This window comes from Paroedura picta, chromosome 5 (assembly GCF_049243985.1).
Source record: "Paroedura picta isolate Pp20150507F chromosome 5, Ppicta_v3.0, whole genome shotgun sequence".
Classification (NCBI taxonomy): domain Eukaryota; kingdom Metazoa; phylum Chordata; class Lepidosauria; order Squamata; family Gekkonidae; genus Paroedura; species Paroedura picta.
In genome coordinates, this window is record NC_135373.1 from 126,256,204 (window position 1) to 126,282,873 (window position 26,670).

General features: G+C 50.8%; 1 protein-coding gene across 1 annotated transcript in view; it reads left to right on the forward strand.

Annotated features, from left to right (window-relative positions):
* Positions 1-1,608: 1,608 nt before the first annotated feature.
* Positions 1,609-26,670, forward strand: part of COPG2 (coat protein complex I subunit gamma 2) — a 33,181-nt gene continuing 8,119 nt past the window's right edge. The window contains exons 1-19 of the mRNA XM_077340380.1: positions 1,609-1,866; positions 4,093-4,145; positions 5,247-5,327; positions 7,067-7,138; positions 7,637-7,716; positions 9,259-9,334; positions 9,840-9,932; positions 11,198-11,284; positions 13,061-13,218; positions 14,602-14,735; positions 15,255-15,322; positions 16,703-16,891; positions 17,653-17,748; positions 19,407-19,650; positions 20,625-20,700; positions 22,350-22,453; positions 23,584-23,709; positions 25,494-25,556; positions 25,688-25,827. Of these exons, the coding sequence (XP_077196495.1) occupies positions 1,830-1,866; positions 4,093-4,145; positions 5,247-5,327; positions 7,067-7,138; positions 7,637-7,716; positions 9,259-9,334; positions 9,840-9,932; positions 11,198-11,284; positions 13,061-13,218; positions 14,602-14,735; positions 15,255-15,322; positions 16,703-16,891; positions 17,653-17,748; positions 19,407-19,650; positions 20,625-20,700; positions 22,350-22,453; positions 23,584-23,709; positions 25,494-25,556; positions 25,688-25,827 (1,977 nt within the window). The 5' untranslated portion in view covers positions 1,609-1,829. The remainder of the gene's footprint in view (positions 1,867-4,092; positions 4,146-5,246; positions 5,328-7,066; positions 7,139-7,636; positions 7,717-9,258; positions 9,335-9,839; positions 9,933-11,197; positions 11,285-13,060; positions 13,219-14,601; positions 14,736-15,254; positions 15,323-16,702; positions 16,892-17,652; positions 17,749-19,406; positions 19,651-20,624; positions 20,701-22,349; positions 22,454-23,583; positions 23,710-25,493; positions 25,557-25,687; positions 25,828-26,670) is intronic.

Below are 26,670 nucleotides of genomic sequence, written 5' to 3' on the forward strand. Positions count from 1 at the left end.
GTTGAACTAGACCCCTAGAATCCTAGAGTGGGAAGGGGTCATGCAGGCCATCTAGTCCCACCCCCTGCTCAATGCAGGATCAGCCTCAAGCATCCACGAGAAGGATCTGTCCAGCCGCTGCTTGAAGACGGCCAGTGAGGGGGAGCTCCCCACCTCCTCAGGCAGCCCCTTCTACTGCTGATCTACTGTGAACGTTTTTTCCTGATATCTAGTTGATTAAAGTACATTCTACATGTAGTTTAAAGCCATTCCTATGGGTCATATCCATTGCTGCTAAGAAGAAGATTTCCTAGCCCCCCTCTAAGTGACAACCGTTCCGATTCTTCAAGAGAGCCACCCTGTCCCCTCTCAGCCTCCTCTTCTCCAGGCTGAACGTTTCCAAGTCCCTCAGCCTTTCCTCATGGGGCTGGAACTACCTTCATGGGTCCTTTTTATTTGAAGATGTTGGGAATTGAACCTGGAGCCTTCTACATGCCAAGCTTAAAGCCTCTGCTGCAGGTCCCCTCTTCTGCTGCCAACAGGATCCTCTCCCTGCCCTCCTCCAGGTGACAACCTTTCAGATAATTAAAGGCAGCTTTCTTGTCCCCTCTCGACCTCCTCTTCTCCAGCTTTTGCTCCTAGGGCCCCGGATCATCCTCATCTCTCTCCTCTGCATCCTCTCCATTTTGCCCACCTCCTTTTTGAAATTGGCACTCCTAACTTGTAATGAAATCACTGGAGTTGCTAAGTGCTGTTTTAAGCAAGATTTCCCAGTATAAGCGTTAATAGTGGGGATTTGGGGGTGGGCTTTGGAGGGGCAACAGAATTTATTTTTTTCTTCGTTTTTTAGCCCTAGGTAAGGTTCTAGAGCAGGGGTAGTCAAACTGCGGCCCTCCAGATGTCCATGGACTACAATTCCCAGGAGCCCCTGCCAGCATTCGCTGGCAGGGGCTCGTGGGAATTGTAGTCCATCGACATCTGGAGGGCCGCAGTTTGACTACCCCTGTTCTAGAGAATTCAATAATTTGCGTTATTTCTGCTGGTCCTTTGGAAGGTGCTACGTGGTTGGTAAACAAAAACAAAAAAAAGCCCCGCCCACCCCCACTGTGGCCCTTCCCTCTTGCTCCTGGGCATACAGTTCTTGCAGTGGACCTGTAAAAACATCCCTGCGTAAACTACTGCTCACCAGGAAGTTTAGAACTCCAGCAATGTCAGGATCCGAACTCCGCTCCTTGTGGTCACGTGGTATTTGGAACGGCGGCTACTGTCCCTTTAAGCACCCGGCGCCTCTCCCCTCCCGCTCCTTGGAAATGGGCGCGGTTTATGCAAATCAAGGCCGAGCGCTCGGTCGCTCTCCTTTAGCAGATACGATGAAAGGGGCGTGTCTTACGCAAATCAATACCGAGAGCGCCTCTCGCTCTCGTTCAGCCGTCAGAGACGGGATGGGCGTGTCCTATGCAAATTAGAGAGGGCGTTCGCGCGCTATCAGTCCGAGCTGTGATGGACACGCCCTATGCAAATTAACGAAGCGTCGCTTTCGCCTCCGTCCACCGCTTGGAGACGAGAAGGGCGTGGCCTTATGCAAATAGCCGGAGGGCGCTTTCGCTCTGATCTCGGGCTTGGCGCGGGATGTGGGCGAGGCCTATGCAAATTGACGCAAGGGCCGCTTTCGTTCTCGACCTGCGCCGGGAGGCGGAAGAGAGAGGCCCGCTTTTGAGTGGCGTCTGTCTCAGCCAACGAAGGCGCAGGACATAGAGAGGCACGGCGGAGCCGGGGCGGGACTTCCTGCTCCTGTCGCGGGCGTGGAGGCTGAGGGGAGGGCCTGAGTCGCCGCCGCCGCCGCCGCCGCCATGATCAAGAAGTTCGACAAGAAAGACGAGGAGTCGGGTAGGGCGCGGGGAAGGTGGGCGGGGGGCGCGGTCCGTCGCAAGGCCTCGGCGGAGGGCCTGTTGCTAGGCGACGGTGGGGGAGACCCCTCTCCTTTGGGGCGGGAAACCCCTCGGCGTTCCATAGCTCCCTCCCTTACCTGAACCCTTTCCCGGAAGTTCACGTCATATCCGCTCAAGCCCTCCCCTTCACAGCGCGCTAGATAGTCTCTAAATTAAAATAATTTCCCTGCAAGTAGAAAGCTAGTCCGTCACGGACCTTACAGAATAGGGGCCCCAGGCAGCAGAGGCACGACAACGCTCCTGTTTTCTCTCCTTATTGTATTTTAGTTCCTTTCAACACTGGGGAGCAATCAGAGATGTCTCTCGACTTTGAGGGAAAGTCCTTGCAGGTAGAAAGCTAGCAGAGCACGAGCGTCACATCACACTGTCCAAGGCTTTCATACACATATGTGAAGAGGTGTGCCTATACATGAATGCAGCCACTTACAATTAGACTTTTTTGGCTTCAAACATGACCCTCCTGCACTCAAACTTTGTTCTGCTGCTTCAGACCAACACTGTGACCATCCCCCACCCCTTTTAATGGATGCTGCTTTCTCTCAGTTTTCCATTGCCTCTCAGCATAAGGGAATATTGAGAAATACCTCTACAGTCTAAGAACAAGTTCCCTGCAGGGAGAAGACTAGCAGACCAGATGCCTCATATCATAAGACTCTAATTAATTAACGCGTTCCTGCCTTCCGGCTTTCTCTTACTTTTCTGCCTCCTTTAAGCGTAGAGGAGTGGTCAGAAATATCACCCAGACTTGAAAGAAACCCCTGCAGGTAGCTAAGCTGCAGAGCAGGTGCGTCATATAGCGCTGTCTTCTTTCTTCCTTGGAACATAGGGGAGTAGTGAGACATGTCGCCCACTCCTGGGTTGGCTGCAGGCAGAAGGCCAGTAGACCAGGTGTCCCGCATATCCCTCTTCAGAAATACCTTCCTGCTTTCCCTTACCCTTAAGCAGACAGACCCTGTCTGCTCATTTGCTTTGACTCCCAAAGCTGAGCACAGCTGTGCAACATTCTTGCTTGTGTAAGAGAGCTGAACCCATCCCAGTTTCTTACAGGACATTACGAGGAGGAGGCTACAATCGAGTGACATGGAGTGGTGACTTTTGTAGCTGCTTCAGACAGCTGTCAGTTCTACCTCCTGACCTCTGCTCCACATTTTTGCAGGGAGGGCATTCGCTCTGTGTTCTGGTTGGGAACTGCTGTTCAGTTTTGGTAAAAGCATTACTTTTCCCGTTGCCCCCCCCCCCCAGCAAAATGTTGATTGCAAACAATTTGGGGCAGGGCCCTGCATTTTCTATTGCCTTAATTTCACAGCAGCCCATTGCCTTTATTTTTGGGTGGCAACAAAGTCTTTTTTTTAATATTCCGCTTTTCACTAAGAGTCTCAAAAGCGGCTTACAAACGTCCTTTCTCCGGAACAGACACCCTGTGACGTAGGTGGGTTTGAGAGCGCTGTAGGAGAACTGATCTCCAAGAACAGCTCTAAGGGAATGGTGACTGGCTCAAGGTCACCCAGCTGGCTGTAGGAGTGGGGAATCAAACCCAGTTCTCTAGATTAGAATCTGCCGCTCTTTAACTACTTTGAGACACGTGAGGCTTGCTGGGTGAGCTCAGGCCATTCCCAGTCCTCCAGGACTTTCTCAGTCCCACTGACTTGTTGTGGGGAAAGGAATGAGGTGGCTGTGAGCCGCTTAGAAGCTGCTTTTATATCCCTTGAACCCATACGACGGATCTGACCAACTATGCGTCCTGTTAGATTGTTTAATACAGGGGTAGTCAAACTGTGGCCCTCCAGATGTCCATGGACTGCAATTCCCAGAAGCCCCTGCCAGCAAATGCTGGCAGGGGCTTCTGGGAATTGTAGTCCATGGACATCTGGAGGGCCGCAGTTTGACTACCCCTGGTTTAATCTGTTAGAATGTTATTTTCTCCGTTTATTGTTGTTATTACAGTTACCTTTCATCATTCATTATAATCACTGAGTTTGATGCATTCTTGTATACATTCTATGTAAACTGCCCTGAGCCTTAGGGGAGGGTGATATACAAATACAATTAATCAATACCTCCCTACCCTGTCCCAAAGCAAATTACAAACATGTTTTCCTTCCTCTCTTGGGCTGTCCTTCCTCAAGTCCAGCAGTTGACCAGTATTAAATTTTTTACCTTTCAGGCAGTGGCTCCAACCCTTTCCAGCATTTGGAGAAGAGCTCTATCCTCCAAGAGGTACATTTAGCTCTTTGAAGATATTGCCTACCTTAGAGGAAAAGAGAAGAGTTTATAAGGTTTGAAAGTGAGCCTGTAATGGTCTGTGCTGGCTGGCTGGTTAGAGCCACTTGACACCCACCAGTCAGTCAGTCAGTCAGTAACTTTTTATTGGCATAAAATATGTATAAGACCTATAAAATAGGGTTTAAAATTTCAACAAAATAATAAAATAGGCCATGGGGTTACATAACCAAACAGATCTTAAAATGATTAAATAAACTATAAAAGATAAAATACAAGGTAGGCAGCATATTATAAAAGCATCTTAGTTAAAACTCTGGCAACTAAAATGGTTACCTCCGGGTCTTTGTCAGAGAGCAGAAATTGCAAGGTCATAGATTTACTTACAGAAGGCTTGTTTCCCAGCAAAGCAACAAAGCTGTCATCCCGACACTGCTCATATAAGGGGCAATCTAACAAAATGTGTGAGACAGAGTCAGGGCAGCCAGAACCACACGAACAGAGTCTCTCATGGCATGGGATACGGTGGAATCTTCCCTCTAAGACCTTTGAGGGGAAAGCATTCATTCCTGCCAGGAGAAAAGCTCTTCTCAGGGGTGGGACATCAAGAAGATGCAAATACGTAGGCATAATAATTCTCTGCCAAAGAATGCTGGTGAGCAGACTCGAGGCACCCACCAGTCACCTGCCCCTCCTTTCCTGGGGCTCTAGTCCTCCAGCTCTGCATCAGATGCCAAAGAGCTTAAGAACATCAGAAGAGCCCTGCAGGATCAGACTAGAGGTCCATCCAGTCCAGCATCCTGTCTTACGCAGCGACCAGCCACTTCCTCTGGAGGGCTGGGAAAGACATTGCAGGATAGCATCCCTCTATTTCCCCCCATCGAGTTTTCAATGTTTGAGATTTCCATCTTTCCTAGATGCATTTAAGGCAAAGACGTTACACAGTTAGTACCTGGGAATCAATCAGAGGACCACTCAGAGAGAGGGTGGGCAGATCGGGGAGTGGATCTTTGAGCCTGAGTTTCTGCAAACGGGAGGGTGAAAAATCCTTAATTTCTGCCTGCCGTTTCTCACAGTATTTCTGTTCTTTCCATGCAGGCTCGTATCTTTAATGAGACCCCCATAAATCCAAGGAGATGTCTACATATCCTTACCAAGATCCTGTACTTATTGAACCAGGTAAAGTCTCCTCTGAGACAATTCCAGAAAAGGAGCCGGCGAGTGGGAGACAGGGTAGGATGGTGGTTTGAGTGTCAGACGAGGAGCCACACGTTCTCTCCACTTAACCTACCTTACTGGGTTGTTGTAAAACCAAGGTGCATGTAGCAGCCAGGAATCCGACTTGAGTGAATCTTTGGGAGCATGTCAGATTCCCAGTCTGTTTCTGGGCCTCACAGCCCTCTGTGATATGGGCCTGGGATAACGTAAGGGACACCTACTCCCTCACAAACCTACCTGACCCCTCTGGTCACCTTTGGAGGCTCTTCTTCAAGCGCCCCTGCCATCTGAGACTAGATTGGGTGGAGCCCTGAGAAACGGCCCTCTCGGTTATGGCACCAAAAGTGTGGAACTCCCTGCCCTGGAATATTCATTTGTCCCCTTCCATCAGTGGATATCACCAGCAGAAGACATTTTTGCGTCTTTTGGTGCTCCCCTAACGACCTCTCCTTCCTACCCCACCTCAGACTTGGCAGGACATCCTCTCTTCCCGGGCCTTCCCTGTCCTGGGTACGGGTAACGTCAGAAGTAGCTCCAAGCAGAAATGGGGCAAAAACGAGAGAGAGACATCCTTAGCCGGCCTGGTACCAGAGGCACTATTGGGCATGGCTAGATTAAGACCAAAGATTCCCACTCCACTTCCGTTTTTGATCAGTGCAGCCTCGCAGACAAAGGGGGTTGCTAGGATAGACTCACGATGTTAGCCTCATCGAGGACCACAGAAAGAACCCCGCCCCACCCCACCACTTGCCCTCCTGATGCTGTCACCGCTCTGCTCCTCTTCATCTCTGCCTACCAGGCTGCTCTTTGGGAGGGCTGCCCAGTGCCACTTTTCCCTCCTCTGTCCCCAGTAGGGATATCTTTTTATGTGTCGTCGTTCCCCCCCACACACACACTGTACCGTAGTAACTGCTTACGTTGTTCATGGAATTCCAAGGGTATGACACTAATGATTTAGAAAGCGGCAGTTTGGAGGCTGGAAATGTCTAAAATCGGTGTGAAACGTATAGCCTGCATGTTAGTCACAGTTCTGTTAGAGCTGTTCTGGCAGCTGTTCTCTTAGAACTCTCACCCCACGGATGGCGAAGCGGCTAAATTAGGCCCCTTTGCCGTCCCCAAAATCACACTAAGAGAAGAACCTTTTATGTTTTTACTGCAGCAGAAATACAGACACAGGGGCATATACCAAATCTTTATAATATTCCAGTGAAGGCAGTAAAAGATTATGTCCTTTGAGTCAAACCAGTAACCTGGGGTCTCTACCTCTTGCACATCCCACAGGACCACCCCTTGCCATTGTGCTAAGTCACCGAAAAAAGGTTACAAAAGGCAGTTTCCCCTTCTTTCTCAATCCTCTGTTAACATAAACAATTGTCTCTGGCCTTGAGAATAGATCATATCAGCCTTGGTAACATTTCAAAATAAGTCAAGAACAAGAATAAGTTTCTGGGCCTTCTTTTATGAAACAGTCTGGCACACTAAGCTCCTCTTTACAGAACAATAATTAAGAAAGTATTATTTCACCCCCTTATCCATCACCACCTCCCTCACAGGGCCTCTGTTGTGGGGAGAAGAAGGGAAGGAGATTGTCAGGCCCTTGGAGACTCCTTCGGATCGTAAAAAAGCAGGGCACAAAACCCAGGTCGTGTCGGCCTGCAGGCTTTCTCCCTGACGCATATTAATAGCCTTGTTCTCTTTAGGGTGAACACTTTGGAACTACCGAAGCCACAGAAGCCTTCTTTGCAATGACCAGGCTATTTCAGTCCAATGATGTAAGTTTCTAGTCCTCAAGGAGGGCCGTTTTCATCTTCCTGCCACTCGGGATAAAAGGGGCAGGGGGAGGCATTTCCTGTATGTGCCGAGAGGTAGCTGTACATAAAGATACGTTTCAGCCAGCTTGGTGCTGTGGTTAAAGCATCAGACTAGGATCTGGGAAATCTGGGTTCGAATCCCTCTTTCCACTGTGGAAAAGCTTGCCAGGCACCCTTGGGCCTGCCACCCCCTCTCAGCCTCACCCACTTCACATGGTCGCTGTGAGGATAAGACAGGAGACCTGTGTGAGCTGCTTTGAGTCCTTCTTGGGGTGAGGGGCAGCATACTAACGAAGTGAATGCATAATGATAGCAGCTGCCTGAACAAACTTGAATGTGGCCAGCGTCCATCCCAGAATTGAGCCTGTTAATTCCCTCTTCCTGTCCATGGGGTTGCCAAAACTAACGTCTTGGGAGTAGAACTCTGGTCGGACCTTCCTCTTTGTGTTAATTCCGCAGCAAACCTTAAGGAGAATGTGCCACCTGACTATCAAAGAAATGGCCAACATTTCGGAAGACGTCATCATCGTCACTAGCAGGTAGGTACTGTTTTTCTTTTTTAATTCCCTTTATTTGTAATGTTGATGGGTCACAACGCCACTTGCTCCTTGTGGCCTTCTGTTGCCTGAGAATTATCCTAATTATTTGGGGTTTAGAACTTCAACTTCTTTATTATATATATTTTTTTATTTGCGTGACTTATACTCTGCCGTTCTCAGAGGGGGTCAATGTGAGCGAATCAATAAAAGTTCCAAAAAATGAGACTGTTGATAACCAATATGTTAGGCTCGCCTTTCTCCACTTTTTCACTGTTGAGAACCCCCTGAAACATCCTTCAGGCTTCGTGAAACCCCAGAAGTGGTGCAATTGTGCAGAATATGGTTGGGAAGCAGAGCTGTGGACACGCCCACCCAAGGCCCCTCCCCTTCCCACCCCCTCCAGGCCCCTCATTGGCCATTTTGGGGGGAGGGGAGGGCAGGTCAACCTGCCCAAATAAGGTGAATATTTAAATCCCCCAAACCAGTGTAGCTCCTCTGAAGTTATGTGTTACCCAGGTTAGGCAACACTGCTACACACAGTAATGTAGACCATGGTCTCAATCACCTCTCCAAGTAGTTGCGTGGGTGTCAGAGGCAGACAGACTAACAACAATGCTGTCTATTGACCAGAATCGACTATGATCTTGTCTCAACTCAGGGCTGTTTCGGGCATGCAGAGGTCAGCCAGCCGTTGCTGATCAGAGCTGCAACTAATTCCAGCTTCCTAATATGTACCCTTGTGCGAGGTGTTTGTTTGCAGATGCGGCTTTGTCGCGTGTACATTGGCTCCCTTGCCTGAATATTGGCTGGTACTTTCTCTCCTTGTCGGTCCTCTAAACCAGGGGTAGTCAACCTGTGGTCCTCCAGATGTCCATTGACTATAATTCCAATGATCCCGCCGGCATTTGCATGCATCTTCCCTGCATTTGCTGGTAGGGGCTCATGGGAATTGTAGTCCATGAACATCTGGAGGACCACAGGTTGACTATCCCTGCTCTAAACTCTCTGATGTACATTCAAAGTACCCAAAGTACCCAAAGATGTATGTCTAAGCAGTGTAATGCAGGATATGGCCTCAAGGGAAACAGGGAAGGTTACCTGCCTCTCCCTGTCCTACGTTCAATCCCCGGCTTCTCCAGCTAAAAGACCAGGCAGCAGGTGATGGGAAAGACCTCTATCGGAGCCGCTGCCAGTCTGAGTAGACAATACTGACCTGGACGGACTCAGGGCCTGACTCAGTAGAAGGCGGCCTCCTGTGTCGTTGTGTTCCAACACTCCATGGGTTGTTCTCAATGACAATGCGTTGCTGGCTTTGTGGCTTTTGAGCTGCTGAAATAGAACAAGCCAAAGGTGGACCGGAACAGAAACCAGCTTCTGAGTTTGACTGGGACGACGCTGCAGGGGACTTTGTGTGTTTGGGGGTTTTCTTTGGTACCCTTCCTATTAGTTCCAAGGCGACTTGTGGGTGGGAGCCTTGCCGCATTTTGCTCATTGTTACGAGCTCCGTGTCCTGTTTGTGAACTCTTGCCTCGACTCTTCCAGCTTGACCAAAGACATGACGGGGAAAGAAGACGTCTACCGGGGCCCGGCCATTAGAGCGCTGTGCAGGATCACGGATGTAAGTAACAAGAGGATCTTCCTGGGGCAAATGTTCTCTCTGCCTCTGCTCTCTGGTGCCCTCCAGGTGCTTTCGGAAAGTGGGCGGGGCTTTTGCCCTGCAAGCCTCCTGATTGGATGTGCATATTAACGAGTTCCCAGCTATGTGAATCCAATCTTAGCTAGGCTTGTCGGTCAGTCACTCATTTATTTTACTCCTCCCTCCCTCCTTCCTCCCTCCCTCATTCATTCATTCATTCATTCATTCATTCATTCATTCATTCATTCAATTCATATGCCACCCCTTCCTGTGACTACTCAGGGTGGTGTGCATAGAAGCAGTAAGTGTCACGAACCGTAGGTGGTCAGACTGACCATAGGAAAGGTGCCTGCAGGCCCAAAAAGACTGGGGATCCCGACCTTGATCCCGACCTTGTTGCGAGATTTTGCCTGTGGCTTTTGGGTCACTCACCGGCAACCCTATCAGCTGGAAGGAATTCACTCTGGTCTTTCTCTTTGGCTTCCAGGGCACGATGCTGCAGGCCATCGAGAGGTACATGAAGCAAGCCATTGTTGATAAAGTTCCCAGTGTGTCGAGTTCAGCACTGGTGTCCTCTTTGGTAAGTGAAGGGCGGCGTCATCTGCCAGGAGATCAGAGCCAGCTTGGTATGGTGGTGAAGAATGGCAGCTCCTAGTCAGGAGAGACAAGTGTGATTCCCTGCTCCCCCACATGCAGCCAGCTGGGTGACCTTGGGCTTCTCACAGTTCTGTAAGTGCTGTTCTCACAGTGCAGTTTCTTTCAGAGCTCTCTCAGCCCCATCTACCTCACACGGTTCCTGTTATAGGGAGAGGAAGTTGATAGTAAGCTGCTTTGAGGCTCCTTTGGGTAGAGAAAAGCGGCATATAAGAACCAACTCTTCTTCTTCAGTAGTATCAGGGCTCTCTCAGCCTTCCCTCCCTCACAGGGTACCTGTTGTGGGGAGAGGAAAGGGAAGACGACTGTAAGCCACTTTGAGACTCCTTCGGGTAGGGAAAAGCGGCATCTAAGAACCAACTCTTCTTCTAAAGCAGGGGTAGTCAAACTGCGGCCCTCCAGATGTCCACGGACTACAATTCCCATGAGCCCCTGCCAGCGTTTGTTGGCAGGGGCTCATGGGATTTGTAGTCAATGGACATCTGGAGGGCCACAGTGACTACCCCTGTTCTAAAGCTTCAGACCATGTGTTTATAATGCTTTAACCCTCGTAGTTCTTGATTCAGTTGTGTTGGGTTAAGTGTTTTCTCCTTTCTTCTTTGACTGTTTGTCCCTTTGGCAGCACAAATGCTCCTTGGTGCTGAATCCAAAACTCAAGCCCGCAGAACCTTAAACAGAATGGATCTTGATGGGCTCTTAAGCCTGACTCTCCCCCCCCCCCACTCCCCCACTCAGGGCTGTGGGGTGTTCCAATATGCCCAGCCCCTCCTGCAACCTCCTCCATCCCCTAGGGTCCTCAGCCATCTCAGAGTTCACTTAACTTGTCTTGGATGCTTTAGGATGCTTAGGGCTGATCCTGTGTTGAGCAGGGGGTTGGACTAGATGGCCTGTATGGCCCCTTCCAACTCTATGATTCTATGATCCTGCGTAGAGCAGGGGGTTGGACTATGGCCTGTCTGGCCCCTTCTAACTCTATGATTCTATGATTTTATGATTCTAACAAGCTAACAGAGCAATTCCTGTTTTTGTTGTGCTCCTCTCCCACGTGTGCCTGTCTTGCTCGTGCCCCCAGCTTTCATCTGCCGTGGCAGCCTTCGTTGAATTTTAAACCTCTCAGGTAGCTCCCTAGCCAGGGCCAGGCATAGCCAGAACTGTGGCCGCCATTCCTGATTCTCGGCCGTTTGTTTCCAGCACATGATGAAGATCAACTACGACGTGGTGAAGCGGTGGATCAACGAAGCCCAAGAGGCCGCTTCCAGCGACAACGTCATGGTGCAGGTACGTGCTCGCGGTCCAACATTTGCGGCAGGCTTCCCTGCACAGGTGTTTGCCAGTGGGCAGGGGTGGCCGAATCCCGCCCCATCTCTAACCCCAAGGAGTTTTTCATCTGGCTCTTGACTGCTAAGCTGGTAATTTTGAGATAACCTTGGACGCTGGGAGGGCCCCTGAAAGGGTGTCCCCTCTGGATCTCTACCTGCTTTTGAAAGCGTCTAGAATGGCCCCTGGCCCCGCTGGATCTTAAAATGGGAAGAGACCGATACGGACCCAGATGTGGCCCTCAAGCGGAAAAGCATGCACCTGTGGCAGAGAGCAAGGTCAAGGCAGCACTCTGCCATCTAGTACGGCCTCCTGCCTAATCTCCACTTAGGGCAGGCCTTCTCAACTAAGATTTTGTGGAACCCTCGGGTTTCTCGGTGGCCCTCGAAGGGTTTCCAGAATGGGGGGAGTGAATTAATATTTTATAGATCTTTAAAATGTGTTAAACATTTTATCAGGTGATTCGACCGGATATGATCATCTTGACCTGCCCCTCCTCCCAAAACGGCCAATGAGGGGCCTGGAGGGGATGAGAAGGGGAGGGGCCCTGGGTGTGTGTGTATTCAGCTCTGCTTCCCAGCCACATTCTGCACGATCGTGCCACTTCTGGGGTTTCCCGAAGCCTGAAGAATGTTTCAGGGGCTTCCCAATGGTAAAAAAAGTTGAGAAAGGCTGATATAAGCTTTTGCCAGAACTAATCCCTCCTCATTTAAGTCTGGCCAGGTTTAACATTTGTCCTGGGAGGATTTTGAAATAATGGAGTGATTGAAGAAATGTTTTCTCAGCTTAATTTTAAGGTTCTCGGTGTTTTATTGTATGGGATTATTCTCCTTTGTTGTAAGATGGCCCAAGACCTTTTTTTTTGGGGGGGGGACAGCCTAGAAATCTAAAACCTAAGTAAATAAGGTGGCAGCTCTTCCCTGACCCAGCCACCCTCCCCACTGTCTCGTTCAGCCTTGAAGGACTCAGAAGGCATGCAGTCCCCTAGCCAGAGAGGCTATATGCGAATAAAGGTTTACTGACTGACTAAGAAAAGCCACTCTGTTCTGAAGAGCTCAGCGATGTTCTTTCGGCCACAACTGGGAGAGTACAGGCCCAGTGTGGAAACTCCCTGGGATGCTGCCCCACAGCACTCCCTTCCTTTTCCTCCTCCAGGTGTTTGTAGGATTTTGCAAGCTCAGGTAGCTCTGGATCTTGATTTTGTCCTCCCCACCGTGGGTGAAACAGAGTAGACCAGGCAGTTGCCTTTCATTGTGACCTGGGAGCCGGCATGATGGTTGGGATTCAGACCACAGTTCTAATCCCCCCTCTGCCTTGGAAGCTCTCTGGCAGCTCTTAGGGCAGTTACGCATCTACCTCACAGGGCTGTTGTGGAGGCTAAATGTATTTATTTATACCCTTTTTATCTTTCTTCTCTTGTGGAGACCCAAAACAGTTTAGAATTGTTCTTTGCTTCTCCGTTTTATCCTCCTAATGATCCTGTGAGGGAGGTTAGGTTGAGGGTATAGAGCAGGGATTCAAACCTGATAGGAAGGAAAGGAGAAGGAGATATGTTTGCTTTGGGGGTCCCCATTGTGGAGAAGGCAGGCTATGAACCAGGGGTGGCCAAACTGTGGCTCTCCAGGTGTCCATGGACTACAGTTCCCATGAGCCCCTGCCAGCTATAAACAAAGCCAATAGCATCTCTCTCTTTGACCATGTGCTCTTTTTTTCTTCCTTTCTCCTCTGATGTGCCAGTATCACGCCTTGGGATTGCTCTACCACCTCAGGAAGAATGACCGGCTGGCGGTTTCCAAGATGTTGAATAAATTTACAAAATCAGGCCTCAAGTCCCAGTTTGCCTACTGCATGTTGATTCGGATTGCCAGCCGTCTCCTGAAAGAGTCTGAAGAGGGGTAAGAGGCTTGGCCTTGGACAAAGATACCAGAATGGCAGCTTGTAGGGGGACCCCTTAGCTTCCTGGTTTATAGCGGCCGTGGTGGATTTCCGTCTGATCAGGGACTGAGAGATAGGGGTGTGCATTTGGCTAAGCTGAGGTGAAAAAATACCATTATCGGTTTAAAATCGGCCAATTTTAAAATTATTATTGCCTTTTTCCCTTCTACCAAGGTAACCGTGCCTGAAAAATCCCCCCAAAATGGTATTTTTGGGCCCTCTGGATAGCCAGATTTAAAAGGCCTTTAAAGGTGTCTTGGTCTCTTTAAATGCCTTCCAAGTTCACTGTCATTTTGCAGAAGGCATTTAAAGGGACCAAGACACCTTTAAAGGCCTTTTGTCTCTAAGCTGTGACTTTGCAACTTGGAGTGGAGAAGACATTTAGAGGGACTATACCAGGATTTAGATTCAGGAAATCCCGATATTTTTCAGGTTCAGTATACCCAAACCTGAAAAATGTCATGGCTTTCTGCTTTTGTTTTGTTTTTTTGCACACCCCTATTGGTGGGCCCCAAGCCCGTGTTGAGGTATGCAGCCGTGCGGACTCTTAACAAGGTGAGTGTCTCTTGAGCAAAATGGACTCTGGGGAATGGTAGAGGACAGGAAGGCCTGGAGGATCATTGTCCATGGGGTCGCGATGGGTCGGACACGACTTCGCACCTAACAACAACAACAACAAATTGGTGGGCCCCAGGACACACAGCCCGAAGCACACACAGCCTTATGGATGGAATATGTGCATAACAGAAACTTCTTACTTGCTCAAGTGTTTAAGCCAGGGGTGGGCAGACTCTGGCCCTCCAGATGTCCATGGACTACAATTCCCATGAGCCCCTGCCGGCATTCATGGCTGGGTGACAAGAGCCCTCAAGTCCCCAGGGAGCCAAGGGTGGTTGCAGGGCAGCAATATGTCCACAGCCAACTTCTGAACCTAGAATCCTAGAATCCTAGAGTTGGAAGGGACCTCCTGGGTCATCTAGTCCAACTCCCTGCACTATGCAGGACTCTCACAACCCTCTCGCTCATCCACTGTCACCTGCCACCCCCTTGAACCTTCCCAGAATCAGCCTCTCTGTCAGATGGCTATCCAGTCTCTGTTTAAAGATTTCCAAAGATGGAAAACCCACCAACTCCCGAGGAAGCCTCTTCCACTGAGGAACCGCTCTAACTGTCAGGAACTTCTTCCGGATGTTTAGACGGAATTTAAAATCATAGAATCCTAGAGTTGGGACCTCCTTGGGTCATCTAGTCCAACCCCCTGCACTGTGCAGGACCTGCAAGCAATGCTGCATTATGAACAGCTCCTAATTCTGGCAGTCTCTCTGTCTCTCTCTCGGCGGCAGGCATGACAACCCCCTGTTTGATTTCATCGAAAGCTGCTTGCGGAACAAGCACGAGATGGTCATTTACGAGGCAGCCTCCGCGATCATCCATCTCCCGAACTGCACGGCCAGGGAACTGGCACCCGCTGTCTCCGGTGAGTGGGTGGGCGGGCAGAGGGGGCCAAAGAATGGGGCTGGATAAAGCCATAGCTTCATGGGGTCATCATGCTGATGTGGAGCAGAGCAGAGAGATTTGAGTCTAGTAGCCTCTTGGAAACCAACCGGGTTTCGGGAGCATGAGCTTTTGAACGTCAAAGTCACCCAGCATAGCTAGAGGAAGTCTCATTATGCCTACGTCTGTGTCTGATTGTGCCTACAAAACAACCTTGAGTAGAGGTTGACCAGAAGCTCTCTCCCCCAGTACAGCCCTCTCCAGAATCTCCAGCAGAAGAAGCACTTTCCTGTGATCTGCCCCCCCCCCCATGACTTTACAGCTTAGAAATATATTTTGTCCCTCTTTTCTGTCCTGCGCTCTTGAGCGATTTCTGCCCCTCTCTTGTTAAAGTCAGCAACACTGAATATTCACCGGCAAACCTGCGCTGTAACAGATCAAAGGCCTTGTCTTCGTCACACACTCATTAAGGTGTCTTTTTCTTTCTTGCCCTTTTCCCCAGTGCTCCAGCTCTTTTGCAGTTCCCCCAAGCCCGTGTTGAGGTATGCAGCCGTGCGGACTCTTAACAAGGTGAGTGTCTCTTGAGCAAGATGTGCAGGTGGAGCCTCAGAAGAGCCCTGCTGGATCAACCCAGGGGTCTATCTAGTCCAGCCTTCTGCCTCACACAGTGGTCAAGCAGTTCCTCTGGAGGGCCAACAAGAGAGCACAGGCACAGGTGGATCATCCTCCATTAATAAGAATCGAAGAAGAGCCCAGGCGTCCACTTAGTCCAGCCTCCTGCCTCAGACCGTGGGCTGAGGCCTTCTTGTGAACTCCAGATGAGCCCTGCTGGATCAGATCAATGAGGTCCAGCATCCTGCCTCACACAGTGGCAGACAACAAAGAAAAGGGAAAAGCAAAACAACAACAAAAAACACACCTACCTGAAAAACAGGTGTGAACCAAGAAGGTTGAGGGACAAAATTAAATATATAATAATTTTAAACTGTATATGAAACATTTTTATTTATTTATTTTTATATTTATACCCCGCTTCGTCCTTCAGCCTTCTTAGTACTTGAAGTTGCCTCCTGCCTTGTGGGTTCAGCAGATGGGTTCCCTCCAGTCCCCTTGGGGGCCCTGTCCCAAAATGTTTGGGTCGCCAACACTCTCCAGGGGCTGCCGAAGGACAAGCCGTGGCTGCCGTGCTCCTGTGCTGACATTTTGGACACTTCCCTGTCAGGACACGTGGCTGCTGGGAAAGGGGGTTGTGGCCCTTATCTCCAGCTTCAAATATGGGGATGGACCCAGGGGGTGCAGATCACGTAGGGGGTAGGATACTGCTGCGCCCACTTGTAAATATTGGTTATTTCCACGCACACATGCCTGTTTGTTTCCCCTTTTGCTCCAGAATAGTCTTTGCTTTTATTTCGTGGCTGATATATAGAAGGCAGGGAACGGTCCACAGAATCAGCTCTGGGGTTTCAGGGTATCCCCTGGGGGCTCCCCTTCCCTTGGAAGACAGCCGTGCAGAGCTGAGCATTCTCTTGCGTTGCCCGCAGCAGTCTCAGGTGCTGCTTGCAAAGAGATAATGAGGGTGGCATTGGGGCCGTCAGCCTTTGGGTAGAAGGAGGTAGGTGGAGCTGGGAGAGCTCTGTCAGAACAGCACGATCAGGGCTGTGATGAGCCCTTGGTCACCCAGCTGGCTGCATTATGGAGGAGCAGGGAATCAAAACAGACTCAACAGATTAGCAGCCGCCGCTCTTAACCTTTACACCAAGCTGGCTCTCAATTGCCCAGCCTCGCAGCGGTTGCCCGGCCTCCCCACCTCTGGAGCCTGCCCCATGCAATGCTGTGTTGGTAATTTAGACACTAATTCTGAGAATCCTGCTCTTGTCATTCAGCTGCCCCGCCGGGCTCTTGTGCTCCATAAAGCCGCTCCTGATTGCCCTGTCGGCCGCTTCCTTGCAGGTGGCCATGAAGCACCCGTCTGCCGTGACGGCCTGCAACCTGGACCTGGAAAACCTGATCACCGACTCGAACCGCAGCATCGCCACCCTGGCCATCACCACCCTCCTGAAGACGGGCAGCGAGAGCAGCGTGGACCGGCTCATGAAGCAGATCTCGTCCTTCGTGTCTGAGATATCTGATGAGTTCAAGGCAAGCCTTCCCTGCTTCTTGGCTTTCTCCCCAACCCTTTCTAGCTCTTGGGCAAGGGGTGTAGCCCACAGGGTGGCCCTTTTCTTTCTTAAGGGGGAGCAGGCGTTAATCTAAGCCAGGAGAAATGGGCAGATTCTTTTCCAAGCACCGAAAGGGCTTGCAGAGGCCCGCGGTGGGGTAATGGAGCAATGTTAAGGGGGTGATCAGTGGATCATGAGCTTTCAGCTTGAACCCTGGGTCAGGAGTTCACAACGTTTTTGAGCCTTTGGATAATGTTGGGATTCCATTGCAACTACAAAATGGCTGCCCCAGACGGCAGAGTCAACCCCACAAGAGAGGCCCAACCCCTTACGGCGGATCCTCTCCTCTGCTGCTGACAAGGACCACTCCCTGCCCTCCTCCAAGTGATAACCTTTCAATCCTGTCCCCTCTCAGCCTCCTCTTCTCCAGTCCCTCAGCCTTTCCTCCTAGGGCTTGGCCCCAGGCCCTGGATCATCCTCATCACTCTCCTCTGCACCATCTCCCATTTGTCCACGTCCTTTCGGAAGTGAGGCCTCCATCATGCATATGCTTCATTTGTGTGGCCCAGATGTAGAAGGCCCCTTGCCTGGCTGCCCGGTATCCCTGGATCTTCTGGGTACACACATGGCATAATGATAGCTACTTAGTAGCTGGAAGGGGGCTCAGCCGTGGAGCTGTTCTCCTGGCCTCCCCGCTCCATTCTCAGGGGTGAGTGGGTGTGTGTCTCTCTGCCTCTGCAGGTGGTGGTGGTCCAGGCCATCAGCGCCCTCTGCCAGAAGTATCCGCGCAAACATACCGTGATGATGACCTTCCTCTCCAACATGCTCAGGGATGACGTAAGTCGGGTTGTTGACCTCAGCAAGGTGGGATGTCTTTGTGGGTGGAGGGTCAGCAGTTCCTCTGGCATAGGTAGGGGAAGGGGGAGGTCATAGTTCAGCCGGGAGGGGCTTTACCCCTGCAGAAGGGCCAGAATCTGCCATCTCCAGTTCAGGGGCCCTCTTGGCAGAGGGTGCTGGGGAAGCGGGGGGGGGGGGGGGGGCTTCTCTTTGCCTGAGACCCTGGAAGAAGGAGAACTGGGTTTTTATTGCTGACTTTCCACTTCCCGAGGGGGGCTTACAAAACCCCTTTTGCTTCATCTCCCCCACAAGAGGCCCCCCTGTGAAGTATGAGAACAGCTCTCGGAGAACAGTGACTGGCTAAGGTCACTTAGTTGTCTGCATGTGGAGGAGTGGGGAATCAAACCCAGTTCTCCAGATTAGAGTCTGCCACTCTTTAACCACTGCGCCACGCTGGGGGCTGGAAGGTCCAATGGCTGGACTTGTTCTGAGCTGAGATGTGTGTGTGTGTGGGGGGGGGGGAACTGTGGCTCTCCAGATGTCCAGGGACACCCCCTAGTCTAAACTAATCTAAGCCTGCAGAGGCCCATGGGAATTGTAGTCCATGGACATCAGGAGAGCCACAGATTGGCCACCCTTATTCTAAGCTATCTCACTCAGTCCAGCTCTCCAATGTTCCTGGCAGAGGAATCACTTTCCTGAGATCCCCGAATTGGAGGTGCAGATGATTTGCACCTGGGACCTCCCATGCCCAAAGGGTGGGCTCTGCTGCCCAGCTCTGGCTCCTCCCCTCTCTTATTTAACTGCTTTAAAATATTTTTTGGCCCGCTTTTCTGTCCTGGGATTTTCAGCAGTGTCTGCAAAAGTCTCTCATTAAAGCCAGCAACTCTGTTCACAAAAACCCATAAGGGCTAATGCTGATATTATCATAGAATCATGGAGTTGGAAGGGGCCATACAGGCCATCTAGTCCAACCCCCTGCTCTACGCAGGATCAGCCCTAAGCATCCTAAAGCATCCAAGAAAAGTGTATATCCAGCCTTTGCTTGAAGACTGCCAGTGAGGGGGAGCTCACCACCTCCTTAGGCAGCCTATTCCACTGCTGAACTACTCTGACTGTGAAATTTTTTCCCTGATATCTAGCCTATATCGTTGTACTTGAAGTTTAAACCCATTACTGCATGTCCTCTCCTCTGCAGCCAACGGAAACAGCATCCTGCCCTCCTCCAAGTGACAACCTTTCAAATACTTAAAGAGGGCTATCATGTTCCCTCTCAGCCTCCTTTTCTCCAGGCTGAACATTCCCAAGTCCCTCAACCTATCTTCATAGGGCTTGGTCCCTTGGCCCCAGATCATATTAGTCGTGTGCAACTCATATAATCTAACATAATTAGAAAAGGAGCTTCAGTGACCTGTGTAGAACTTGCGGTGGCCTCCATGGTGGAGCGGGGATTCGAACCTGGGCCTTCCGGATCTTAGTCCGACACAGTGTCTGCCACACCGTGCTCATTCTCAGGCGAGCGTCCCATACGTCCCAATGTGATTTTTGGCGAGATTCGAAATGGGCAATGAGTACAGAGGGGCGTCTGAGCGGCGATGTGGGCCAGGCTGTAACCTAGGCACCGTGTGCCTCTGCTCCCCCCCCCTTCCCCTCCACAGGGCGGCTTTGACTACAAGCGTGCGATCGTGGACTGCATCATCAGCATCATCGAGGAGAACCCCGAGAGCAAGGAGTCAGGCCTGGCGCATCTCTGCGAGTTCATTGAGGACTGCGAGCACACGGTGCTGGCCACCAAGATCCTCCACTTGCTCGGCAAGGAGGGGCCCCGGACCCCCACCCCCTCCAAGTACATCCGCTTCATCTTCAACCGGGTGGTCCTGGAGAACGAAGCCGTCAGGGCCGGTGAGTGACACCCCCGGGGGCCCTTGCTGGGGTGGGCGGAGGTGCTGGCCCAAGGGGGAACATAATGCAGGAAACCGTCCCCAGGTAAGACTCCTGCTCAGCAAGAAGGGGCAGGAACAAGGAAACCAGAAGTGGAGGTGGGAAGGTTCTGTAGAGAGGGTATGCCTGATAGAAACCTAGGCCTCTTCTGGTTTGCACATGGAACTGAAAGGACTAGTATTAAACCCTCCTTCTCCTGTGCTGGGTGGCCAAGGATAGTCACATCTTGTCAGATCTCAGAAGCTAAGCAGGGTTGACCCCGGTTAGGACCCGGATGGGAGACCACCAAGGAAGGCCAGGGTTGCTGTGCAGAGGGCAGGCAGTGGGAAACCACCTCTGAATATCTTTTGGCTTAACTTTTGATGGCCTTTTAACGCATTTCTTAGCTGCCTTTCTGCCTCTTCAGGGATTCTGGGATGCTCACAACGTAGGAACTCAAAAGTTGAGTTATAAAACAATATAAAATTTTAACAATGATTTATTAAAGTGCACCAATATTAAGTTAAAAACAAAGTAAAAACTATATTAAAAACTATACAGATCCTGACTTTGTTAAGGTTGGGTTTTCGTTCCCTTTTTCGTTTTGCACGCTCACTGCGTACACACAACAAGGGGCATAAAACTCGCACATTAAAACCAACAATTAAAAACTGCCGGTGAGCAGAAGAACAAAAAAAATAATCATTCGTATCTCAAACAATTCCATCTTGCTCTGGATACAGTTCCAAGAAATCTGAGAACGTGCAATTCTGGATATGCAAAAAGAGAGGCTGGCGGGAAAGGGGGAGAATTGACTTTCCTTGTTGGGTCTGCAAGACTTTGAAGGCAGCCGTGAAGGTTAAGCAAGGAAGGAAAAACTGGGTGGGTGGGTGGGGCGGGGTGAAAGAAGCTCTCCCTTCTCGTCTCTGGCTACAGACTCTTGTTTCCTTTTTCAGCGGCCGTGAGTGCCCTGGCCAAGTTTGGGGCCCAGAACGAGAGCCTCCTTCCCAGCGTCCTGGTGCTCTTGCAGAGGTGAGACTCTGCCCCCGCTCGACCCTTCTTTCTCCTTTGGGTTTGGGATTTACAATGGCCCACCCAGTCCAAAACCCTGTGTCACACACATTTCCGTTAGAAGCTTTGGTTTAAATGTTTTTTGGTCGTTTGTTTATTTGTTTGTTTGTTTATTACCCGCTTCCCCATGAAGGCTTGAGGTGGGTTACAAAATCCGGCTAAAAAACCCCCAATATCCCATAAAAACCGATAAAACCAGAAATACAAATAATACAAAATCCCATAGGCCAAGAAACTGCAGCAAAAAACAACTCCTCCCAAACCTAAGCGCAGATCTTCTGCATCTAGAGGGGGAGGAGTAGAGGGTGCTGATAGACCTCACTACCGTCATTTTAAATGTTTTAAATATTCTCTTGCATGTGCTCAACCCACCTTCAGTCGCACAGTGAGGATCCTTGCACTGCAAGCCACCCTGCCCACTTTCTAAAAACACTTGAGCCCACAGGGAGAGGTGATGGAGGGTGCCCTTGCGCCCCATGTTGGGGACCCCTGCTCCTTGTCCGACTATAAAAACAGCTCTCTGCATTGTGTGTGTGTGACCGTAGCTTTGTCCACACTCGAGCATTTGTGAGGCAGGGTTCCTTCCCGGGACCAAAGACAGAGCACCCCTCTGGCATCTCTCTCTTTGGAACCGAGTCCTGCCTCTGTCTCCTTTAATATTGTTATAGAAGGTAAGAAACATCTCAGGTGGGTTCCTCTCATCCTGATCTTCACCATTCTGCTAATGTACCTGAGTTCAGAACCTTGCAGAACATCGGAAGAGCCCTGCTGGGCCAGACCAGGGAGGGTCCATCTAGTCCAACCTCCTGTCTCACCCAGTGGCCAAGATAGTTCCTCTGGAGGGCCAACAACAGGGCAGAGAGGCTGAGATCTTCCTAAGTCCCTCAGAAGAGCTCTGCTGGGTCAGACCAGGGAGGGTCCATCTAGTCCAACCTGTCTCACCCAGTGGCCAAGATAGTTCCTCTGGAGGGCCAACAACAGGGCAGAGAGGCTGAGATCTTCCTAAGTCCCTCAGAAGAGCCCTGCTGGGTCAGACCAGGGAGGGTCCATCTAGTCCAACCTCCTGTCTCACCCAGTGGCCAAGATAGTTCCTCTGGAGGGCCAACAACAGGGCAGAGAGGCTGAGATCTTCCTAAGTCCCTCAGAAGAGCCCTGCTGGGTCAGACCAGGGAGGGTCCATCTAGTCCAACCTCCTGTCTCACCCAGTGGCCAAGATAGTTCCTCTGGAGGGCCAACAACAGGGCAGAGAGGCTGAGATCTTCCTAAGTCCCTCAGAAGAGCCCTGCTGGGTCAGACCAGGGAGGGTCCATCTAGTCCAACCTCCTGTCTCACCCGGAAGCCAGCCAGTTCCCCTGGAGTACCAGCAACAGGGCATAAACGCCAAGGTCTTCCCCTAAGATTGCCTCTTGAATCTGAGCTTCAGAGTTTGACTCCTGAACATGGAAGTTCCATTTGGCCTCCACGACTAGTAGCCACTGATAGTCCTGTCCTCCCTTAATTTGTCTAATCACTATTTAACCCCATCCATGCCTGTGGCCATCAGTACATCCTCTGGAAGCGAATTCCTCTTTCTCCTCTTGCTGACCACAGTGTTTTCCTTTGCCGGGCAGGTGCATGATGGACAGCGACGATGAAGTCCGTGACCGAGCCACCTTCTACCTGAACGTCCTGCAGCAGAGGCAGCTGGCTCTGAACGCCGCCTACATCTTCAACGGTTGGTGCTGGGCGCAGTGAGGCCGTGCCAGTCGAATCCCCCTCCCCCATCCTGCATAGTGGTTTGCAGTGCCAGAATACATGATCTTAGCTTGTGCTGGAGAAGCTTCCCACCCCCTTGGTTGTCTCTCTGGGCTGGGGCTGCGTTACAGTCCACCTCTCCCAAAGGCTGTGCAGCCATTCCCTCCCCGTTGAGGCCTTTGGAAGGTTTGGTGGATGCTGGGGCCCCTCTGGGTCTGCCCTATGCAGCAGATACCTTTGTCTTATTCACTGACACATTTCTATCTTGCCTTAACTTGCGGCTCAAGGCAGATTAAAACAACAGGAAAAAACTCTTTATCTCCAAACCAGAAATAAAATAGCCAACTCCAGACCTCCCCGCTCCCCAGAAAAGACACCCCTGGCAAGCCCTGGCAAACAGACTGGCCTTGCAGTACCTCTTGAAGATCTCCAAGGAGGAGCCCTCCCCCCCTACCTCTTCAGGGAGCTCGTTCCTCACAGCCACGATGGGAAGGTCCCTGGCTCTGGCTGGTGCCAGATGGGGGCACCTCAAGTGCTAGGATAGCTAACAGGGCATCCTGAGGACCAGAGTTACCTGCCCTCAGCATCCAGGCAGGACGTTTTCTAAAAATAAAGATTTTAGACATCCATCATCCTTCAGATTTGTCGACAGAGTTTACATATGCAAGATTGCAAAGGAATGAGCCACTTAGAGTAATGCAACAGTTGTATTTGGAAGAGAAACACTGTCTAGAACAGGGGTAGTCAAACTGCGGCCCTCCAGATGTCCATGGACTACAATTCCCAGGAGCCCCTGCCAGCATTCGCATTCGCTGGCAGGGGCTCCTGGGAATTGTAGTCCATGGACATCTGGAGGGCCGCAGTTTGACTACCCCTGGTCTAGAAAGAGGAGATGGAGCGAAAGACCTCTGTGGTTCTATCTGTTCCAGAGGTAGGTGGGGGAGGAAGTGGACTCCAAAGGGGCAGGAAGTCTCCAGTTGAGCCAATCAGGGTGCAGGAGGAGCCTATTTGAAGCACATCAAGAAGTTGCTCCTCAAAAGATGCTAGCCCCGCCTTGCTGTCCCCAGTGCCGTTGCCTGCCTGACACTTTCCCCCTTCTTCCCCTTGCAGGGCTCACGGTCTCCGTTCCCGGGCTAGAGAAGGCCTTGCACCAATACACCCTGGAGCCTTCAGAGAAGCCTTTCGACATGAAATCTGTGCCACTGGCCACAGCCCCCATCTTTGAGCAGAAAACAGGTAAAGGGACGGGTTTAATGAAGCCGAGCCTGCTGTGGAGCCTGCAGGGTCCTCTGCTCCAAAGGAGGGCTCCTCTGTGCTGTACTGATGTCCTTTGCCGACAGCAGACATGTGCCTTGATCGGGGCTTGTCTATCAAGCTCAGTCTTGTCTGCTCTGACTGTCAGCTGCTCTTCAGAGTCTCTGGGAGAGGTCAACCACGTTTATTATTTACTGGAATAAATTCGGAGTCCAGGGGCACCATGACGACCTTAAAAACGAGGCCAAGGCCAATGGTGCAAAAAACAAAACAAAAAACCACTTTCTTACTCGGCTTTAATCTCCAAAATTACCTAAGCGTTTCACGCAAAGGGGAATGTGTTCGTCTGCCTTTAGTTCAAAATTAGTTACTCCTTTTTGATGAACTAATGATGATCTGATAACCCTCTTAAAGTATTTAAAAGGCTGCCATGTAGAGAATGGAGCAGTGTTGTTCTCTCTTGCCCCGGAGGGACGGACCAGAACCAATGGGAGGAAATTAATGCAAAGGAAATTCCATCTAAACCTCCGGAAGAAGTTCCTGACAGTTAGCGTGGTTCCTCAGTGTAACAGGCTTCCTCGGGAAGTGGTGGGTTCTCCCTCTTTAGAGATTTTTAAACAGAGGCTGGAGAGCCATCTGACGGACAGGCTGATTCTGTGAAGGCTTAAGGGGGTGGCAGGTGACAGGGGATGAGCGAGAGGGTTGTGAGTGTCCTGCATAGTGCAGGGGGTTGGACTAGATGACCCAGGAGGTCCCTTCCAACTCTGTGATTCTATGATAATGAAAGACGAAGAAATTCCCCTGACAAAGCTTTTGGGTGAAATGCGTGTGGGAGTTTTGGAGACTTAGACTGAGTAATGTAGTGTTCTTGTCTGGTCCTGCACCATCAACCTTGACCCTTGTTGTTAAGGTCCTATAACTGGCCAGGCTCTTGATTATCTTGGCACCTTTAAGACATACAAAGTTCTATTCAAGGTATAAGCCAGCCTTTCTCAAATTCCGTACTGTTGAGAAACCCCTGAAACATTCTTCAGTCTTCTGGAAACCCCGGAAGTGACACGATGGTGCTGAGTAGGATTTGGAAGCAAAGCTGTGGACACGCCCACCTGGGGCCTCTCCCCTTTCCAACCCCTCCAGCCCCATCACTTGCCATTTGGGGGGGGGATCACCCGATAAATGTTTAACAAAATTTTTAAAATATTTTTAAAATGCCCACCCATTCAGGAAACCCTCCCAGGACTGTCAAGAAACCCCAGGGTTTCATCCATCCCTGGTATAAGTAATTGTGTGCATGCACACTTCTTCAGATACTGGTGCCTCTGGAGTCCAGCTCTGTTCTGCTGCTTCAGGCCAACCGAGCCACTCACCAGGTGAGCTGGCAGCATTGGTGGCCACATTTCCTTGCTGCAGCCCTCTGCTTCTGGGCCGTGGGGGCATGAGGGACAGCAGGAACTGGTGCCCCCCCCCTTTGAAGGAAGGGAAAAGCAAGTGGGTGACAGAAGGGAGGAAGAATGGCAGTGGGCTGGAGCTGGGAATGCCTCTCCCTTCCTGTCCAAGTACAAATCCTCCATTCTGCCACGAAGCTCTCTGGGTGATCTTGGACCAGTTTTGCGCTCTCTGAGCCCACTTCGCAGGGTGGTTGTGAAGAATAATCTCTGGCACCCTGATCGCCTTGGTGGGGGAAAGAACAGGATGATTCTATACTGGCTGCCCGAGTTCTGGACATCTTGATCGGCCACTCAGGAGTCCCATCTGCTTTTTTCCAGAAATCGCCCTGGTGACCAGCAAGACAGAGAAAGTGGCTCCTTCGCGGCAGGACATCTTCCAAGGTACCTGACCCCCCCCCCCGGTCCCCCTCCGGCGCTGTGTTGGAGAGCAGCAGGAAGCTCAGAAGGGTGGGAGGGGCGGAACTTCCTGTGCCCGCTTATCAGGTGACTCAAGAACCGCCTCCCCCCTCTAGAGCAACTGGCTGCCATCCCAGAGTTCAAGAACCTGGGCCCGCTCTTCAAGTCGTCCGAGCCGGTGCAGCTGACCGAGGCCGAGACGGAATACTTTGTCCGCTGCATCAAGCACGTCTTCTTGAATCACATCGTCTTCCAGGTAAAATGAGCCCTGGGGTTGTTGCCAGAGCCACGGAGACAGCGGCTGAAACGAGCCCAAGCCAGCTTGCGTTGCATGCCCAGCTAGGGAAGGATTTGTCAAAAGGCCCCTCACACCTCCCCCAGCCTTGGCCTCAGGGTCCAGCCAGTTCCCCTGAGGCATGAAATGAATGGGCCACACCGTGCAGGTGGAAATTGGAAACACCAGGAGAGGCAAAATAGTGAAAAATATTTAACTTAACACCAGAGTCAGAAATAAAGATCAGACATAGAACTAGCAGGACTCAGAGTATCGTTCCTCTTCCAGAATGCAAATTGGAGAACTGAAACATTAATGCTCTAAAATAAATAATCACTGTCCAGAATAAAACCTCTCAAATTAATTCTTCATCAGAATCTATTGCCAATAGCAGCGTCCAAGAGCTTATTGAGAAACATTCTTCTTCCAAATTGCTCAGTTCCCCTGGAGGTCCAACAACCTCAGAAGAAACCTGCTGGGTTAGACCAGGGGTCCATCTAGTCCAGTATCCTGTCCCACCAAGGGCAGAGGGCCAAGGCCTTTGTTTCATGTATCGTTGACTAGTTTTAATGTAAACCGCCCTGAGCCTTCGGGGAGGGCGGTATATAAATCTAAATAAATAAATAAATAAGAACACCAGGAGAGCCCTGCTGGGTCAGCCTTCCCGTCTCACACAGGGGCCAGCCAGTTCCTATGAAGGGCCAGCAACAGGGCAGAGAGGCCGAGGCCTTTCTAAGAACATCAGGAGAGCCCTACTGGACCAAATCAGTTGTCCATCCAGTCCAGCATCCTGTCTCCATCTTGTGGCCAACTAGTTCCTCTGAA